A 21,008-nucleotide genomic window follows, 5' to 3' on the forward strand; every position below is an offset into this window, starting at 1 on the left:
GAGGGGTAAAAAATACCTGTCTGAAATGTGTTAATTTTATTATATTATATTATGATTAGGTGCAATAGCTTGTCCTCTTAGCACATGTCCCAGATAGGACACCTTCCGGACCTTAAAATTATTGTTAACTTTGTGGTATGGTAATATAATACTCTGTATATCATTCACATCTTTAAGTGGTATTACACAAAGTGAAAGAAAAGGTGGGATGCTTACGCTCTGTTGCAGTATGGACCTTAACAAAGACATACACAACATATGTTTATAGACAACATATATAATATTCAACATACATTTCCACCACATAGTGCAATCGTGCCATTGTTCATTTATTATTTTTGATACTAATTTTCTTGAAAACCGTTTCTACAATAAAAGATATATTAATATATTTATTTAATGATTTGGCGTTTAATTTATAGAACTCAATTTTAATTTATGTATTAATTTTAAATCAAACTCTGAGTCTACTAAGTTATATTAATAGATATATTAATAATAATAATACGTAGATATATTAATAAGTAAAAAAGGTGGGATGCTCACGCTCTGTTGCAGTATGGAGATCATGGAGGGCGCCACCTGCACGCTGACGGGCGCCCACGCCTCCCGGGGCAGCGTGGCGGAGAGCAGATCGATGGCGTCATTCAGCACCTCCATCCCCGTGGCCTGCGCCACCTCCGTGCTGCCCAGGTACTGCGCGCGCAGCACCTTTTTGGGCTCCTCCATCGGGGTGGGGAACGATTGTGCTGCAACACATTTGGACACTGATACAAAACACACGACACATAATAGTCTCAGAGGAAAGTGGAAAAGAATACTTCCACTAAATTCGTTTTATAGGGTGTTTTTTAGAGGTATACAAATTGAAATTTTCCGCAATAAATTGATTATGGCATGTTGCACCATCTTGTTGAAACCACAGCTCTGTCGCATCAATGCCATTCAACTGAGATACGAAGAAGTCAGTAATCATGATTCTGTAGTGCTCTCTGTTGACCGTAAGACCTCTCTCTGGCCTGCATCGTCTTCAAAAAAATATGAGCCAACGATTCCACCTGCCCATAAAGCACACCAAACAGTGACTTTTAATGGATGTAAGGACGTCTCGACAAAGGCTTCTGGGTTTTCTCCACTCCACATTCGGCAATTCTGCTTATTGACATAGCCATTTAACCAAAAATGCGCCTCATCGATGAACCAAATTTGGCATTGAAAAAGAGGATCAAGCTGAATATTGTTTTTGGCCCATTCACCGAACCTACGACGCGCATAATGGTCATTCAGTCTATTCATGGTAAAATGGCAAAACGTACTAACTACAAATAAACTGTCATCTGTCAATTTGACGGTCTGTAGAAACAATGTTGCCAGTTTAAAAACCAAACACCCTATATTACTATTGAATAGCTGAAATGGAAAAAAATTGTCCGGATGTTCCTCACGACTTTTAAAAATCAACACCTTACAATAATTTTTTTTACTAACACATCTTATGCGGGAGGGGAGTTTTGCAGTCATTAGTCCTTCAATCGCTTGCTAGAAGACTGTAATCACAATTACCAAAATTTGTTTTCTTACTAATGCATATTGTGATATTTAAGGTTTATAGTGACATCTGTTGGATTTCCGTTAAAGCTTTATTATAAGGGTATAACTCGGAACTGTCCCACTCTTTAGTAAAATAAAGATTTTTATTACGTATTATTAGTGCATTCAGTTTTTATTTATAAATTATCAAGTGCACATGAGAAACTAATTCATAAAAATATTAGAATATTGTAGGCGAGTGTTAAATGATATATAAATGGAAATACCAAATGATTAAATAAGAAGGAATATTTCGTGGGTGTACTGGCAAAAAACATTAACTCGAAAATATGCAATTTCGATTTAATGATGCATATCATTACGTTCTATAAACTGACAAAATACACTAAGTAGTTTGAAATGTTATACATATATCGCTCACTCCTTTCAAGAACGTCATAAATCAAAATACTTGATTTTTCAGGAAATCGTATTTAAAGTTTAAAAATATAATACAATGTATTAAAAATAAATATCAAGCCACTTATTAAACTTTTTACTGCGCAACAGATCTTTTTAGGTAAAACCTGAAGGTTTTTTCTCCATTTGAAAAATATTTAGTATATTTAAAAAAATAATTAAACAACACCTTTTCTTCAAAATGCAAAAACAACACTTTCTGCCCTGTAGCGGGTAAATATTAAGTTAAAAATATGCCACTTTTGCTGGGATATAGTACATTTTGTGGGCATTCCGAAAACATGCACAACTGAAAATCGACGATTTTTGATTTATGACGTTCTTGAAAGGAGTGAGCGATATGTGGTTTTAAAAGAAAATTCAACTTTAATTTTAATAGCGGGTATTTTATTCAAGCTAAAAGTTTTGAATAACAGGGATTTTAGAATACCATTACCTCCTTACCTCCTTTAAATATCATTACCCCCACCCCTATCCTTATTGAAACCCAATAACTTGTATACTGTTTCTTTTTTATATATATGTTTAGTCATAAATTACACTCTCTAATTCAACCTAACCTAACCTAACCTGACTGCACCGTACCTGGCATGGGTTTGGCCCTGCGCTGCTCGGTGGGCAGGTTGGTGGGGCGGGCGGGCGGGCCCTGCAGAGACCTCTCGATCATGATCCTCTTGCAGATGTCCCGGAGCGTGTTGGCGATGGTGCGCGCCGGCATGTCGCAGCGGAACACGTGGCACATGTGGCGCCGTGTGACGCGATCGCGAGCCACGTACGCAAAGTCTCTGCATATTTAAAACAGGATAGGCATTCAATAATTTGGCATTTGTTTTCGGCAAAACTTCAGTGATATTCTCAATGACATGTGAAATTTAAATTGCCAAAAAATAGGGTAAAATTTATTTATTATTAGGTGTTCCTATATGGAACGCGAGTAATGCAGGGTAGGCGCTGCTTTTCTGCCTATATAGAATTGACACCTCTGCTCATGATAGACAAACAATTTATTAAATGACGAATTAAACACATATATTCTATTATTCTGGTGTGAATGAATATCGAGAAAGTTGTTCTATACATCAACAGTAGTAATTGTCCTTCGAGGTTAATTTTGACATTGGCAAACCATTTGAATAAAAAGAAATAAAGCGATGCTTACCTTTCCCTGTTAGTGGAATCGAATGACGGGAATCCAAGTTAGCGTAAGTATTGTAAAAAGAACAGATTAGGAACGTACAAATCATCCAGTCAAGATGTGATCATTCCGATGGTTGAGGGACATAAAAATGTACAATAGATGCTCGAAATGGTGAAATAAGGAAAGAAAGCAAGACTTAGATGAGCATTATCCATCAAATTAGCCTGTCCGGAAGTGAGTTTCTGCAGACAAAACTGTAGCTGCGAAGTGAGTTTAAAAAAAAAAAAGTTTTCTTATTTTTTTTCATGGTCAATACTACAATAAGCACCCTATATTCTTGAATAAAAAAATATTTAGACTAGTAAACATGTTTTCTATCAAAATTATCGTTGTTTTATTTCATTGGTTTTCTTTGACAGCGTCATTACAATAACGTTGCACAAACTTTGTTTTAAGTAAAATGTTGTGGGTAAAACTATAATCTGAAGTGTAATTTTAGTGCTTGAATACAACCACAGATGGCAATGCAAGTACCATTTTAGTTATAAATATCACCGGGCTTTAGTAATATGCCCGGGCGTTCATAAATGCCCGTGTATTCCTTTGAAGAAAGTTTTGTGTGGACAACCATGAACGGCCACACTCCCGGACAGTGTTAAGAATGGTGTATTGAGATAAAATTTGGATTCCACGTAAACTAGACATTAGCTCTCCACCAACTACTTTGCCTTTAAGGTGGGATAAGAAACAAAAGCAAACATTTGTATTACAATTTGCATTTGAATGAGATAATATTTATATATTTGACACTGTCAATTCGACAGCCCAGGGATTGTTTCATATGCAATTGCCTACTGAAGGTCCTGTTCAGTGCGGGCCATTACTTGGCAGTTTGGCAACTTACCCAACAACTGCCTTTTATGTTATATTGGCCATATCATCTGCCCCAGAATTTTTCATTCCCATCTACTATCATCTCACCCGGATACATAGTCCGCCGGCTCCCATTTGTCCGAGCGTCATGCGTTCAGTTATGCCAGTATGGGTGAACAGGTTTGTATACCTTCCATTGTCCCTTCCGACTCCCCAGACGCGGATAGTGTGGATGGGCTGTGTGTGAAGAGTGGTCAGGTTTTCTGGATCCATCAGCTTCAAGGCGCCCTCATCGAGGTCCATAAACAGGTCTTTTCCCTGCAACAAATAGAAAATATAAAATGAAATGGAGACATTTAAGTGTATTCTACAAAAGCGATCAGCTCATTTTTAACAGAACAAAACAAAACTAATCCTTATTAAGTCATTACATTACAGTTATCACGTTTCGTTAACATCAGTTACCCTTATCATTACTAAGTATCTTATTACTTATTACTAAGTATCTCTGATCAGTCTTTGTGTCATTTATTTCGAAATATTAACACTTAGAACGGGAAAGGTATTTCTACCCGTTTGGTCGGTTGATGCTTAACGACGGAAAGGGTATTTTTACCTTCTGCGCCGGCATCATTACAAAGTTAGAAAGAAGGAAGAATCCAATGTTTTTATATGAATATTATGTACCAATCTCTTTGTTAAGGTCTTAACTATATGTATATAATAATCAAATCCCGTCGCAAGCAGTCCGCATGCGTAAAAAAAAATACCCGTCTGAAATGTATAAACATTACAAAAAATATAAAAAAATGAGTCCTTATTACGTTTATCTTATTACATTACAGTTATCACTTAATGTTAATGTTACCTTATTACGTTCAAAAATGAATCCTTATTGCGTTACCCTTATAAAGTATCTTTCATCTGTCTTGGTGCCATTTATTTCAAAATTTTAAGCATAAGTAGGTAGTAACAATATATTTTATAAAAAGGTAAATATTTTGCAAAAGTAAACTGCCACTCTAGATTTTTTCAAATAAATTTATCAAAATTTCTACTTATTGTCATTGGAAATTATATCAAACATAACAAATGGGGTTGTGTTCATATAATTTTTTACCATTAGAATGCTGAGAATCGATATATTGACTCCAGTAATTTTGATTAGTGAAGATCCAGTGACACCAGTGTATTTTGGCGGTTGAGCTGAGAGGTTACGATTAAAAAAGTTTTACTTATTTTTAGCGAAAAATAGATACATATTTTTATAAAAATCTATGGTTTTCACCCTAAGGGCGTTTGTCCACTACACGGGATTTCACCGTCCGGCAGTCCGGTTTTGAAAAATGGAAACGACTACGACAGTTTAGCGTGATCGAATTTACGCGCAACGTGTTCACGCACCGATCAAGAGCTCCAATCCGAAGACAGATGGACAAAAGCACAAGCCGATCCAAGCAATCGTCGTTTTAAAACGCCAACTGACGTGCCGGATGGTAAAATTACACAGAATGACACGGAATTCCGGGTAGTGGACAAGCGCCCTTACAATGTCTACTTAATTTGAAATGGACCATTCATACAAAAAAGTCAGCAATTTTAGCAATCAGATGGTCAGTTATTTAGTTTTTTTTTATTTATTTAATATAGTTAAATTTTTAAGTACAACATAATACAATTAAACTAAACATTTATACATATGGCAAACTTATAGTTTTAGATTCGCTGTGCCTCTCCAAAAAAGAGACTGAGCTCTTGTGCTTGGAGAGGGACTTACACTCAAGTTTTAATGTTTTATATAATTAATGGTATAATAGTCTTTTATTAATATTTTTTTTCAAGATTTATATCTAATGGGCATTAATTTTTTTCTTAAAAATTTTTGTATCTTTTATTTTTTTAGTTAATTATAAATCAACAGTTTTCACTATTCAAAATCCATCCTATGAAATGACTTACGTCTCCCCAGCGCCCGACCACATCCAGCAGGTCGTTCCTGCCGAGGCTGAGGTCCACGATGCACTTGTTGACGGCGCGGCTACTGCGCTCCGGGGTCAGGTCCTCCTCGGCGATCTCCACCCAGCCCAGGGACCTGACGAAGAAGCGCACCGCGCGGGCGTCCGGGTCTGGCCTGGCCGGGTAACTGCGGCGCCTGCGGATTCGGATGTCAGAAAACATGGTTAGAAAAAAAAACACTTGAAATCTCCATATACAGGGTGAGATACACATAGTTCATCCATTATTTATTGATTTAGCATTTAATTTCTAGAACTAGAATTAATGTATTAATTTTAAATCAAACACAGATTTTTTGAGTCAACTAAGTTGTATTTTATTAACAAAAACACATAAAAATTAATACTGTGACAATTGTTTTATGGCATTTTCAAACTAATAATTCGTTTGAAAATGCCATAACTAGGCGTAACAATTGTCACAATATTAATTTTTTTTGTGTTTTTATTAATAAAATACAACTTAGTAGACTCAAAAAATTTGTGTTTGATTTAAAATTACAACATAAATTAGTTCATACTTCTTTCAGTTCGGTTTGGTTTTTTGTTAAGTCCAGACATGTAAAAATTGTTACAGAGAGATATAAGCCAAAAAGTGAGTAGAAATGTTTAAATTGTTTTATGCAACATTTTGTGTCAAATTCGGCTTTTTATATGGCCACATATAGCTCACTCCTTTCAACAACGTCATTTATCAAAAATCGTCAATTTTCAATTGTGCATGTTTTCGGAATGCCCAGAAAATGTACTATATCCCAGCAAAAGCGGTATATTTCAATATCTATTGGTATCAAAAGGGAGATTACATCGCTCACTCCTTTTAACAACGTCATATATCAAAAAACGAGGTTTTTTCAGGATATCGTTTTCAATGTTTAAAAATATAATACAATGTATTAAAAATAAATATCAAGCAACTTTTTGAACTTTTTGCTGTGCAACAGATCTTTTTAGGTAAAACCTGAATGTTTTTTTTTTCCATTTGAAAAATATTTAGTATTTTTAAATAAATAATTAAACAATACCTTTTCTTCAAAATGCAAAAACAACACTTTCAGCCCTGTAGCGGGTAAATATTAAGTTAAATATATGCTTCTTTTGATGGGATATTGTACATTTTCTGGGCATGCTGAAAAGATGTACAACTGAAAGTTGACAATTTTTGAAATATGACGCTTTTGAAAGGAGTGAGCGAATTGCAGTGTGTTTTTTAATTTTCGAGGTGCCCATTTGCCGGATTTGATTTCTCATGTCTAACCAAAACGAATTGTAACAATGTTAGATTTGATTGTTATTAGTAAAAGTATCTAATACGTAGTTAATATGTAGTAAGTATCTCACTTGTAGGCCAGTTCTTCCCGCCTCTTGCGCTCGTCGCAGTCGGCGTCCAGCGCGGAGCTGGTGGTGCTGCGCGGCACGGCCGAGGGCTGCGCGGGGCCCGGCGAGGGGCTCTGCGCCCCCTCCGCGCCCCCAGCCGCCGGCGCCTCCCGCTGGATCGTGCCGCTCTTTATGTGCCAGTAGTACGGCCCGTCGTTGTCTGCGGACAAACACGGATAGCAATCTCACATGGCCGACCAGAATTGCAACCCGGCAACCATGGATACAGGGACAATTGTCAAGCTGGCAACATTACGGAAAAGTCGCTTGAAAACTTGAGCCACTTAGAAGACACATCACAGACAGACTGATTTTTTATCTATGGACAAACACTCTCATGGCTAGTATTGCACCCGGCAACCATGGATACAGGGAAAGTTGCCAACTTGGCAACATTACAGAAAGGTCACGTCAACTTGAGCCACATAGATGAATTGTAAAATTTACATAATATAATTAAAATGTTACTTTGTTTTAAAATCACTATAAATGTTTTATTATAACTTAATTATAATGTCTATCGGTTTCCAAGCTAACCGCTTCTTTATTTTATATTATTAAGGAATAAATCTTGATAACCAAGCGGTTAGCTTTGAAACCAGTAGACATTATAATAAAATATTCATAGTGATTTTAAAAGAAAGTTACATTTTAATGATAAAATGGAAAATCACAATGTTAGAGCTTCAAATAAAAATTAAATGTAAAATTTACCTTTAGTTAACTTCGAATATTAGTAAACTGTTTTAACTATCTGGTATCTGGCCAGATATTAACTTACAATCGGGTTTTTGGCCAGATACCGGATTATTACCGGATAATCGTTTCATCTCTAGTTGATATTACAATGGCACGCATTTCAGATGAGGAAGTGGGTAAGGAAGACTCAGCGAGCCCACCTTCGTGCTTCTGCATCATTTTAAGTTCATCATTTTAAGTGTTAACTATAGTTATATAAACTTATTTATCTCAAAACTACTGTTTTTAACTTGCGGCTATTTGCCTTTGTACATCAAGGTGTGACCGGAGCTTTTCGTCGTAACGTAATGTCGTAACGTTGCTCGCGGCGTGCGCTCCGACTATGGATGGAGTGCTCGGCTCGCTGTACTGACTATCCGAATGCTCGTTATAAAGAAATGGCTCCGGTCAGTCCCCAGCATTAGAGGAGGAGTCAGCGGGTTTACCTTCGTGCTTCTCCCAGCCGGATGGCAGCGCGGGCGGCTGCTGGCGGCGCCGCACGGGCACGGCGTAGAGCTCCTGGCGCGGGCCGGCGGCGCGGTGGCGCGGGGTGGGCCCCTTCTCGCTGGCCGCCACATCCGCGCTGGTCTTCTCCGGCGGCGGCGAGTCCGCCTCGGCGCACGGGGCATACTCCTTGTCCGACAATCTGCGGAAAACAAACAAATTATTAAAAGAGGCGGAGATTACTCTCTCGGCAGCAGGACTGATAGAGCGGACATTGTATTTGTTACTTCTAAATGATGAATTTGTCCGCCTCCGTGGTGTAATAGTTAGCGTGTTCAGCTACCGTACTGGAGGTCCCGGGTTCGATTCCCAGAGGGGGGGGGGATGAAAATAAATATTAGTGATTTAACACTCCTATAACAATTTAATTTAGACCCTGGACTGGTCCCTGAAACGCAGGAGTGATCACCTTGCCTTCATGTAAGTAACGATCAAGATTACACTGCGTCAATACGATGCAGTGCCCTATGCACCATTGGGTGCCGATAAGGGTTAGAAGAAGAAGAAATGATTATGTTTGATCAAAAGTACTGCATCGTAAGGGTGTTATCTTTGTGTAAGGTACTGCATTATGTTGTTGCTGTCTTTCAGTGTAGTGGTTAGGACTTTGAGCTAGGTTGTGAGATAGGGTTGTTCTTTTTTTCTTCTGCCCATCGTTTGTTAAGATTGTGATTGGTTTGTGTCAAAGAAAACAATTATAACTTGTTAAAGGGATCCGTAATAGTGTGTCGATGAATAATGGTTGAGTGGGAAATGCGATGACTGACCATTTTCTGCAAATGTCTGTCTGCTGTGCTAGTCGGGGTCGTGAAGGCGCCTGTGTACCGCCCAACGTCGGGTAGGAATTGAATCTAGCTGACTAACAAAACTAACTAACTACTACATAATATACCATACTACATGTTATAATGGATAAATTTAAATGTTGTGTTTCACTCTCTCTTGCTGCTCGCTGATAGTGTTTGAAGGAGACGTGTATTTACCAGTGCTATTTGTTATTTTATTATGATTTTATGTTATAAGACTTTTTATTTCTCTATTAGTGTATTCATTTTTGTCCGCCTCTGTAGTGTAATGGTCAGCACGCTCGGCTACCGTTCTGGAGGTCCCAGGTTCGATTCCCAGGGGGGTCAAATAAATATAAGTGATTTTTTCACTGTAATATTTATTCAATATTACCCTGGACTGGTACCTGAAGCGGAGGGCTGATCACCTTTCCTTCGTGTGTAATCGATCAAGATAACACTGTGTTCATATGAAGCAGTGCCCTATGCACCATTGGGGTGCGGATAAGGGTTTTATTATTATTATTTATTATTAGTGTATTCATTAGTGTATTTTTATATTAGATACTATATATATATGTATTATCTTAAAGGCTTCAGCCGTTCAATAAATAAATAAATAATCCATTTCACTGCTTACAACAGGGCACTTCTAGAAAATTTGATGGTGGTTTTACAAACTTTGTATTATTTAGATTGGCAGTGACAGGGAAATTGAAAGCTTTTAAATGTTAATTCACAGTAAAATACGGATGAAATTTTGATTCACATTTTCTGTAAATTTCGTAACTAAGTTCATTAAACAAAAATAAAAAAATTGCTATGCAAGACAAAGTCTGTCAGGTAGCCTAGATGCTTCGATCTGGGAATGCGGTGGGACAACTTTCAACGATGCAGTGATGTCTTGATTGCTCCTAACATGAAAGCATGGTGACCAGTCCTGCGCTTCAGGTACCAGTCCAGAGTAATATTTAATAATCGTTAGAGTAAAAAATCACTACCTTGTTTTACAAATTTAGATCGAAACGCTATAGAATAATTGGGAAAAAATAAATAGTAATTATGATTGACTTACATTTGCGGATCAGACTTTGCGGAGCCGAGGAGAGGGTCCGGGTTGCCATTTATGCTTTCTCGTCTGTAAAAAAGGAAAATTTACATGATTAATAAATGCCTGACATACAATTGTAGGATTTTTGATTGTGAAAACCCGGAGTCCCAGAGCTGCATCGGGACTCTCCAGGCAGCAAGACACCGAGACCACTACAGCAAGACGGTGACCTCTGTGTAAGGGAAGAAGGATATGGAGGTCTGCGCACTAGGCCTATGATTGGCTGGTTTAAGTGTATACTTTATACATCGCTCACTCCTTTCAAGAACGTCATAAATAAAAAAAACTAGATTTTTCAGAACGTTTTTAAAGTTTGAAAATATATAAAAATACAATGTTTAAAGAATAAATATCAAACCACTTATATAACTTTTTACTTTGCAACAGGTCTTTTAAGGTAAAACCTGGCGGTTTTTCCTCCATTTGAAAAATATTTAGTATATTTAAAAAAAATAATTAAACAATACCTTTTCTTCAAAATGCAAAAACATCACTTTCTACCATGTAGCCGGTAAATATTAAGTTTAAAATATGCCGCTTTTGCTGGGATATAGTACATTTTCTGGGCATTCCGATAACATGCACAACTGAAAATTGACGATTTTTGATTATATGACTTTTGATATATTTTTGATATATGAAAATTTATGATTTTTGAAAGGAGACATATTAACGATCTGAAACCGGAATTTCAATTCTCAGCCCCGCTAAAACACGTAAATAATAACAATACGTTTCGTTTCAGGCCTCTCATTTTCAGCTTTCAGCTCGCCTGAATTTCAGCAGTACTGAAACCTACCCCCGGCCATACAATTGAAACGGTTCCATGGCTTCGCCAGATGAAACATCGCTTTAATCCACTTACCACCTCAGAGGGCGAGCGCGAAATAACAATAAAACCAAATTAAAGCCGTCCAATTGTTTTTGCGAAATTCGCACGGTCCCCGCGGGAAGTTATGGCCGCGCGGCCTTGCTACAGTAAAACCTCGATATAACGGACTAATTAGGATGTCTGCTAAAGCCGAAAGTCTGTTATATAAAAATAGGTTTAAAATAACACTGCGTTTAGATATAAATAAGCAGTAGAAAACACAACAAATAATTAAAATAAATATAAATTAGATTACCAACAAACATAAACAATAAATAATAAGTGTAAGTCCCTCTCCAACCAGAAGAGCTTAGTCTCTTGGCTTTATTGGTGAGGACTGCGTTATCAATTGTAAGATTGTAAAAGCAATAATGTCTAGAAAATTAATTTAAAAATAAAAATAAAAACGTTTGTAACCATATTAAATGATATAAAAAAAATAAAAAATAAAAAACCAACAAAATTCTATTTATTATCTTCGGACACTCGTCGTGAAGTGACGTTGCTATTTGATATCGACGCGCTGGCTTTCAGCAATCCTGCTTTGAAAAAGGAATCAAGTTTTGTTTGCACTTTTGATGTTTTGAGATAATATAATTTGTGATATTATTTATCGATTCGGCATTAATAATAACGGCTAATAACGGCTTTGTGGAATAACTAAATAACCAACCACTCATTTGACTCTCATACACTTAAATTATTACACTCTTTTACAAATAAAGGTCAAGTCATGAATAATTTAGAAAATTTAGAAATACATACGAATTTAAATTCAGATAAAACAATAATTAATAATATACTGTTTCAAAATACGTCACCATTATTATCAATGTTTCCTTTTACAAAAAATGTTGTTCCTTAACCCCCCTACCTATATTTATTAACCTATATATACACCTAAATATATTTTTATTCGTTAGTTTTAATTTGTACCAGAAGTTGAAAACAATTGTCGTTTTCGAAACTAGTCATAAATAAAAATAAAACTTAATTAAGTGGATTATTCAAGTGTTTAATTTTTATTAAAATAATTTGTGATTATCATGGCTGCTAAAATTTACTATAATTTAATACGGCGACGCTTGAATTCAAGCATGTATAATATTAACAGGACGTTTATATATTCATGTATATTTTACATTTAACCGGATTTTTGTCTGTTATATCCGTTTTACATCAAGTAATATAGGTAATCATAAGTTTGTTAAACAGAGGTCCGTTATATCGAGGTTTTACTGTATAAAATATATAATACGGCACGCTTACAGTCGCTGTTCACATTATTGGCCCACCCCGGGTATTCAAATGAAATGTGAATCGCTTCTGGAATATAATTGAAATTAACTGAATAACAATTAACCATCACGCCGCTTCCCCGAATGGTTAGGCACAGAAAATAGAATGCCACACCACTCTGTCTTTGCCAACATTCTTCGCCTCTTCCACGGTCATGCATCTCCTCATACATACCCGCCGATTATTTCAACTTCTGACCTGACCACTTTCAAGTATTTGAAATACTTGAATGCCAAGTTTTCCTTGGTCTTCCTCTGCTTCGATTTCAAACTACATTCGCCTAATGAATTTGTTTTACTGTTTCTTTACTCATTCAATTCACATGCCCGAACCATCTCTGTTATCGATAATGTCAGCCTTGCATTATTTCCTTATATTACCATTCGTACATCTATCATACATCGTTTTGCCCCACATTCGTCTGAGGGATCGCGTGTATGTACATACATTTCATGAAGGTCTATATCTAAATAAAAATAAAAACAAACTTACAAGTCAACCATAGAACCATGTGAAAGAAGGCGTCGATAATGCTAAATGACTTCGATAACTCTTTTCTTTTTTACTACTACTACTACCATCACGCCATTTCCCCGCAGGGGTAGGCAGAGAGGATGGAACGTCACACTCTTCTGTCCTGACATACACTCCTCGCCTCCTTCACATTTATACATCTAGTCATTCATGCCCTCCGATTACGCAGACTTTTGACACCGCCAGATTTTAGGTTCTGATTGATCTGATCGTGCCAAGCTTTTTCAGTCGTCATCGTTCTGTTTTTCCTCTCACATTCGCTAAATATATTTTCTTAGTCATTCTCTCGCTATCCATTCGCTCCACATGTCCATACCACCGTAAAGGACTCTTCGTAATCTTTTCAATTATTCCTCGTTCAGCCTTACATTCCTTTCTTATATCTTCGTTTTTAATTCTGTCATACAATGTTTTCCACACATTCGTCTGAGGGAGCGCATTTCAACAGCGTTCACTCTGCTTTCATCCTTCCTTTGCCAGACCCATGTTCCATGTATATATATATATATATATATATATATATATATATATATATATATATATATATATATATATATATATATATATATATATATATATGTATGTATATATGAAAAATAAATAAATAAACATTGAATATTGCCTGGGTCTAACTCTTCATTTCAAAACAATATTTTTATTTCGAAGAAACACTTTTTTTTCAATACAAAAACGGCGTTTTAATAAAAAAAAATCAATTAATTATCAACAACGTTACCTGGGTTTAAAGAAAACTAAAATGCGGGCTATCGATTATGAAGCCTCGAAACCTCATCACCATCCCAATCGCGTTTAATTTACAATTTATTGTTTTCGGGAGAGGTTTCCCGGGACGCTAATGGGGCCGTTCCGGGATAAATTAGGCAAAACTAAAATGTAACGGGGCCGTTTTTTCTCGGCGGGCTTCCGTCCCGCGCCCGTGCCCGCGCCCGCGGCCGCGCCAAGTGCGTCATAAAGCCGGCCGGGCAATCAAATCGGCCGACGCAAGTTTTAATGCGGGCGGCCCAAATTGCCGTTCGGTACAGCTCGATGGAGGAACCTCTTTCTTGATACACGTGAAAGTACAAAACCCTTCGTTTGCTTCTTTTTCTTGTATTTGTGGTGCATAGGACACTACGTCAAATCGATGATACTTTTATTTTATTTTATTTCTTAATTACACTTAATTTATTAACTAACTAAACTAACTAACCATCACGCCGCTTCCCCGCAGGGGTAGGCAGAGAGAATAGACCGCCACACCACTCTGTCCTTGCAAATATTCTTCGCCTATTCCACGTTCATGCATCTCCTCATACATACATACTTAATTTATTACACTTAGTTATTTACACTTAATTTGCATAATCTATTATATATGTATATATATATATATATATATATATATATATATATATATATATATATATATATATATATATATATATATATATATATATATATATATATATATATATAAATATATACATATATATTTACATCTCCTTACAGTAAACAAAACATTTATTTTTAAATTCTATCATACTCTTTTCATTCTTCATACATTCAGGCATCTCATCATACATTTTCAAATCTTATTTAAACGCTTTTGCGACTCGGTTTTTTTCAACAATGGCAGTCTAATTTTATCCTTATTTCTAGTAATACGTTCATGATAATTTTTGTTTAAAACTATTTTATTATTATTATTATAAAAATATTTAGGTAATTTATCGTTAAAAAAATTATGTATAAAGATCATCATATTAAATTTAAGTATATGTACAAATTTTTATTTATCTAAGTATTTTATTTATGTCCGCCTCCGTAGTGTAATGGTCAGCACGCTCGGCTACCGTTCTGGAGGTCCCGGGTTCGATTCCCAGGGGGGTCAAATAAATATTTGTGACTTTTTCACCGTAATATTTATTCCATACTAGCCTGGACTGGTACCTGAGGCGGAGGGCTGATCACCTTTCCTTCATGTGTTAACGATCAAGATAACACTGCGTTTGTATGATGCAGTGCCCTATGCACCATTGGGGTGCGGATAAGGGTTTTATAATTATAATATGTACAAACCATCTCGAAGAACCTTTCCTGATAATTTTCAACCACCCCTTACACAGCCTTACATTTCTTCTCATATCCTTATTTTTAAATAAATACATAATTAAGCGTAATAAATATAAATCAGAACAACAACGAAAAACCGATTAGTTTTCCCAGGTAATATGCATCTCTCGGACCCGTTATCGTAACGACCCTTAAGCGCGCTCGGCTGGCGAGGCGCCCTCGGCCGAAGGGGGCGCTGTTAGAGTGCCAGTTACGCTAAACACGCGATTAATATTCACGCGAACATAACGGGAGCATAATGGTCCCGCGGGCGCGATGTGTCGCGGATATGTGCCGAGTCTGGGCCGAGAGATATCTGCGCTGTATGTACGAGTATGGCTCCTAACGAATCACTCCTGTAGATAATCACCTGTGATAGATAATCACGTGCGGAGGCGTCTGGGTACCGGCCAACGTAGAGTCGGAATCGGATCTAGCTGATTAAAAGGGCGTTTGTCCACTACACGGAATTTTACCGTCCGGCACGTCAGTTAGCGTTTTAAAAGGATGATTGGCTAATGCTTTGGTCCATCTTTCTTCGGATCGGTGCTCTTGATCGGTGCGTGTACACGTTGCCCGTAAATTCGATCACGCTAAACTGTCGTAGTCGCTTTCATTTTTCAAAACCGGACTACTGGACGGTAAGGTTCCGTGTAGTGCACAAGCGGCTTAAGAGCGTTTGTGCACTACACGGAATTTTACCATCCGGCAGTCCGATTTTTAATAAATAAATACGACAGTTTAGCGTGATCGAATTTAAGCGCATCGTGATCACGCACCGATCAAGCGCACATGTCGGAAGAAATAATAAAGACAAAAGCACAAGCTAATCCAAGCCAATCATCAATACCGCCGGACAGTAAAATTCCGCGTAGTGCACAAGCGCTGTAACTGAGCCAACACTAAGGACGGGAAAGGTATTTCCACACGTTCGGTCGATTGATGCTTAAGGACGGGAAGAGTATTTTTACATTCTGCGCCGGCATTTCAAGGTCAGAAAAGAAGGAATTATATATGTAATGAATATTATGTACCTATCTCTTTATTAAGGTCTTAAATATTTATACATGGTTTTACAAATTTGTATTTATTTAGATTAGCAGTGACAGGGACATTAAAAGCTATTGAATGCAAATTTACAGTAAAATCGGAACACAAATTTGTTTCAAATTTTCTAATGATTTTCGTAACATAGTTTAAAAAAATCTTTGCAAGAGAAGGTCTCTCTAGATTGACAATGACATATTGAAATGGGATATTGAAATCTTTTAAATGGAAATTTAAAAGTAAAAGCGGGATACAAATTTGTTTCACATTTTCTATAAATTTCACACCTTAGCTCATAAACAAACAACAAAAAATTGCTTTGAAAGAGTGTGCCTGTTAGGAAGCCTAGATGCTTCTTTATCAGATCTGGGAATGCGGTGGGACAGCTTTCAATATCCAACATTTATATTTTCGAACGCCCGACGCAGGACGTCTCGCTCGGGGGAATATTCCCGCGGCATATCGCATATTTGCAATGTAGATCCGATCGCGAAAAAAAAAACAACACCGCGAAGGTCTTTGCTTCTAAAATTATATCGTACCCACGGTTCGCGCCCCGTTCCTGCATTTCTGCGAGCCAAAGGGGCACGTTAACGTCAGAAATAGATGGTAATTAATAATTTACGAGGGGAAATCTCACCGCGCGGAGTCCGATTCTCGGGTAGCGGAGGAGGCGATGGTGAAAATTCCAAGACGCGCCTTGCCGGGGAGACATTGTCGTAAATCATTTTACAGGCGGGCTTAAAGTATTTACAATGTTTGCCGGCGGGCCGCGGCTGCGAGGGCCTATTCTCGAGCATGTCCACAAAAAGTTTAACGTATCCACAACATTTTGAGTGTGTCCATTAGGACACTTGTTCACAAATCTTGATTTTCTTACATTTAGCTTTTTTTGACACTGCAACAGAGGTGAAGAAGAATATGCAAGTCTGGGCTTCCACATTTACAGGGTTTACGACCTGTCGTAGGCTGGTTAGTGGAAGGGTCTCTGCTAAATTAAAACTAAAAATCCAACATAGATGGCTGTTGTCAACTCATGTACAGTGTCGTGTAGATGTAGGAGTTCCAAAAATGAGTAGTGTGGTTGTCAATCACGGGTAGAACAATGGTGAATGTTGCACGTGTGTAAATTGATCACTTAACCCGCCTACGGCAATTCATAAGACTTCCATATTCTTGTGTTGAGATGCCGAAAATGCAAAATTAACGTCACCATCAACTGCTTTGAGTTCGCCCCATTCATGTTCTCGTACACACCGCTAATTACTCCAACCCCTGACCTGAGCGATTTGTTTGCATAGATTTCATTTTATTTATTATAAATGCAATTAGTTGGTAGAATTCCACTTTTATTTTAATTAATTGTGACGCGGTAAAACAAATTTATGAGGCGAACGTAATTGGAAAAAGGAGCGGAGGAAGGCCAAGAAAAACATGGCACGATCAGGTATGCCAAATACTTGAAAGTGGTCAGGTTAGGAGTCGTAATAATCGGCGGGTATGTATGAGGAGATGCATGAACGTGGAAGAGGCGAAGAATGTTTGCAAAGACAGAGTGGTGTGGCGTTCTATTCTCTCTGCCCTACCCCTGGAAGCGGCATGATGGTTAGTTAGTTAGTTAGTTTTAATTGTGACGCGTTTCGTGTTATCGAGACATTATCAATCTGACTTATAGATTTGAAACGACGCGTTACTTGGTAAAAGTGCCGAGTCAACGTACGCAGGTACTTTCTGCGGGCATTACGGAGTGGTTTGAGAATAGGCACCCCGTGCGGGCATTACCGCTTCCATGAGTTTGGAAGTAAAGTTTATGACCTCCCGACCGATCCGAATTTGTCCTTGTAAACATTTTATACGTATTCCGAGTGCGTGCCGCCGCGCCGCGCGGTCAAGGCCGGCCCCGGCTCGCCGAACTGTAACTGTAACGGAGACTGTAACCAACTTATCCATATTTTATAAGTACAAATGTGTAGTTTATGATTTTTTGTCACAATATTAACCCGAGATAACTAAACATTCGTCCACGCGACGACGCCCTTCTCCGAAAAAGTCAAGTGAACTTACATCCCTGCACCCCGCACCCGCCAGGCTTTGTTTACGAAATAGTGATTTACTGTCAAATGTCTCTTTCATTCATTCCTAATAAACCAAACTTATGTGTCATACAACCAGTTGCTATTTTTAATTTATTTTATTTTTGTCCGCCTCCGTAGTGTAATGGTCAGCATTCGCCTACCGTTCTGGAGGTCCCGGAGGAGGTTCTTATTTATTGTAACTGCAGACAGTTGATAGAATTCCATATTGAATTGTTGGGTAATATATCCAAAATTATACACGGTTATTGGATACAAATTTTTATTGTATATATATAAATATATATTTATATATATATATAAATATATATTTATATATATATATATATAAATATATATTTATATATATATATAAATATATATATATATATATATATATATATATATATATATATATATATATATATATATATATATATATATATATATATATATATATATATATATATATATATATATATATCATCATCCTCATGGATTTCATTCTTCGAAAGTCATTACCATCTGACCGAGGTATATCCATCTCCCCCTCCCGGAAACTCTGCGACCTAGAGTACGCAGATGATGCTGTTTTAATTGATGACTCCGTCGAGGGTCTTCAATTGATCGTCGACAGGGTAAATAGGTACTCTACGCACATGGGGCTTACAATAAATGTTGCAAAAACCCATGTGTTGTGCAACAGCTCATGCCTAGATGCCCAACAACCCTTGACGTTGAGTAACCAGCGCATCGAAAGGGTCGAGAGTTTCAAGTACTTGGGAGTGTACGCGACTGAAAATGGCAGCCTTCAAAAGGAACTGGGAGTGCGATTAGGACTCGCTGGGTCCGCATTCAACAGTATGAAGGCTGTCTGGAGATCGGATTTATACTCGGTGAAAACCAAATGCCGCCTATACAATGCCTGCATTGCTCCTGTTCTCTTATACGGCTGTGAAACATGGCACCTTACAAGGGCCCAAAGCAGCCGTGTACTAAGCTTTGAGAACAGGTGTTTGCGAAGAATCTTAGGCGTGCGGTGGTTTGACTTTGTGAGGAATGAAGAGATAAGGCGTAGGACGCAGCAAATCTTGGTCACAACTGTCGTCAAAAAAAGGCGATTCAGTTGGCTTGGCCACGTACTCCGCATGCCTCCTGAGAGCCTTAATCAAGCTTGCCTCTTTTACAAGGCATCAGGTTCGCGCCGCCCAGGACGACCATTGCTGACAATTCGTCGGCAGTTCTCGTCAGAACTTCGCGACGCGGATCTGACTTGGGAGGATGCAAGGGAGCTGGCAGCCGACAGAAAAGCCTGGAGACAGTTTGTGGACTCCATATGCTCCACCTAGGGAGCGGATATGGTTATTATTATTATATATATATACACATATAAATATATATATATATATATATATATATATATATATATATATATATATATATATATATATATATATATATATATATATATATATATATATATATATATATATATATATATTTATATATATATACATATATATATTTATATATATTTATATATATTTATTTATATATATTTATATATATATATATATATATATATATATATATATATATATATATATATATATATATATATATATATATATATATATATATATATATATAGAGTGTAAATAATAGAATGTGTATATATAGATGTAAATAAAAGTAAAATTCAATCCAACAACCGTGTTTAATTTTGAATGTATTACCCAACAAGTATAACTCATTGTCCAATATGTTCATCCTTGTTCAATATACTTACAAAGAGATAATCATTACAGCAATTATTACATGTATTATATTCATTATGTACAAATTGGCTACCATTATTTATTGTGTACAAACTGCGTCCCTGAAGGACGCCGACCCCCAGGCAGACCTCCACAAAGGTGGGAAGACAGCTGGGAGTCAACATCCCAAGAGCTACAAGCGGAGGCACAAACAGATCCTTAGGATCTAGAAAAAGAAGAAGAATAGAAGAGAAGAAGAAATTGGCTACGGCGGAAATAATGCTATAGTACTCCCCGTGTAACTTTCGTTGAAAGTATCATCTTAAACACTCTAAATCATTTGGTGGCACGTTATTCTGATACCTTACATTCTCTTCCGCTCCAATGCGGAAACGTTTGCTTCATATTTTACGCGATAATATCACATCATACAACAACCGGATTTTCCGTACTCGTGGTGACGCTCCGTGGGGGCGGGCTGGGCGGCGTGCTGTGCCGATTGCAGAATTCAGGCGCCGGGGCCCGCGTAATTCTTACAAATCTCTGCTACATGCCATTCGGAGTGTTGGGGAAGATCTCGATGCGCTATCGGGCGGCAGATCATAATAATCCGCTACTGAAATTCCATCTCTTCATTGGAATATATAGGTGCTCAATATTCATGAAAAACTAAGGAGTCGTGTCATACACTTTGGCATGCGCAATGGCGGAAAATGAACGAAAATAAATTCAATATATTTGTATATAAAAGGCATTGTTAACTTT

General features: G+C 37.3%; 1 protein-coding gene across 2 annotated transcripts in view; it reads right to left on the reverse strand.

The window, feature by feature from the left end:
* LOC148309498 (protein Fe65 homolog) overlaps positions 1-21,008 on the reverse strand; it is a 118,030-nt gene that overhangs the window by 12,328 nt on the left and 84,694 nt on the right. For both annotated transcript variants that reach the window (XM_088260007.1, XM_088260006.1), the window contains exons 3-9: positions 10,516-10,578; positions 8,598-8,797; positions 7,378-7,573; positions 5,981-6,173; positions 4,212-4,339; positions 2,596-2,795; positions 547-749 (exon numbers count right to left, since the gene is read on the reverse strand). In XM_088260007.1, the coding sequence (XP_088116133.1) occupies positions 547-749; positions 2,596-2,795; positions 4,212-4,339; positions 5,981-6,173; positions 7,378-7,573; positions 8,598-8,797; positions 10,516-10,578 (1,183 nt within the window). The remainder of the gene's footprint in view (positions 1-546; positions 750-2,595; positions 2,796-4,211; positions 4,340-5,980; positions 6,174-7,377; positions 7,574-8,597; positions 8,798-10,515; positions 10,579-21,008) is intronic.

This window comes from Brachycentrus maculatus, unplaced genomic scaffold, assembly GCF_059751285.1.
Source record: "Brachycentrus maculatus isolate JH-2025_06_01 unplaced genomic scaffold, ASM5975128v1 h1tg000122l, whole genome shotgun sequence".
Classification (NCBI taxonomy): Eukaryota; Metazoa; Arthropoda; class Insecta; order Trichoptera; family Brachycentridae; genus Brachycentrus; species Brachycentrus maculatus.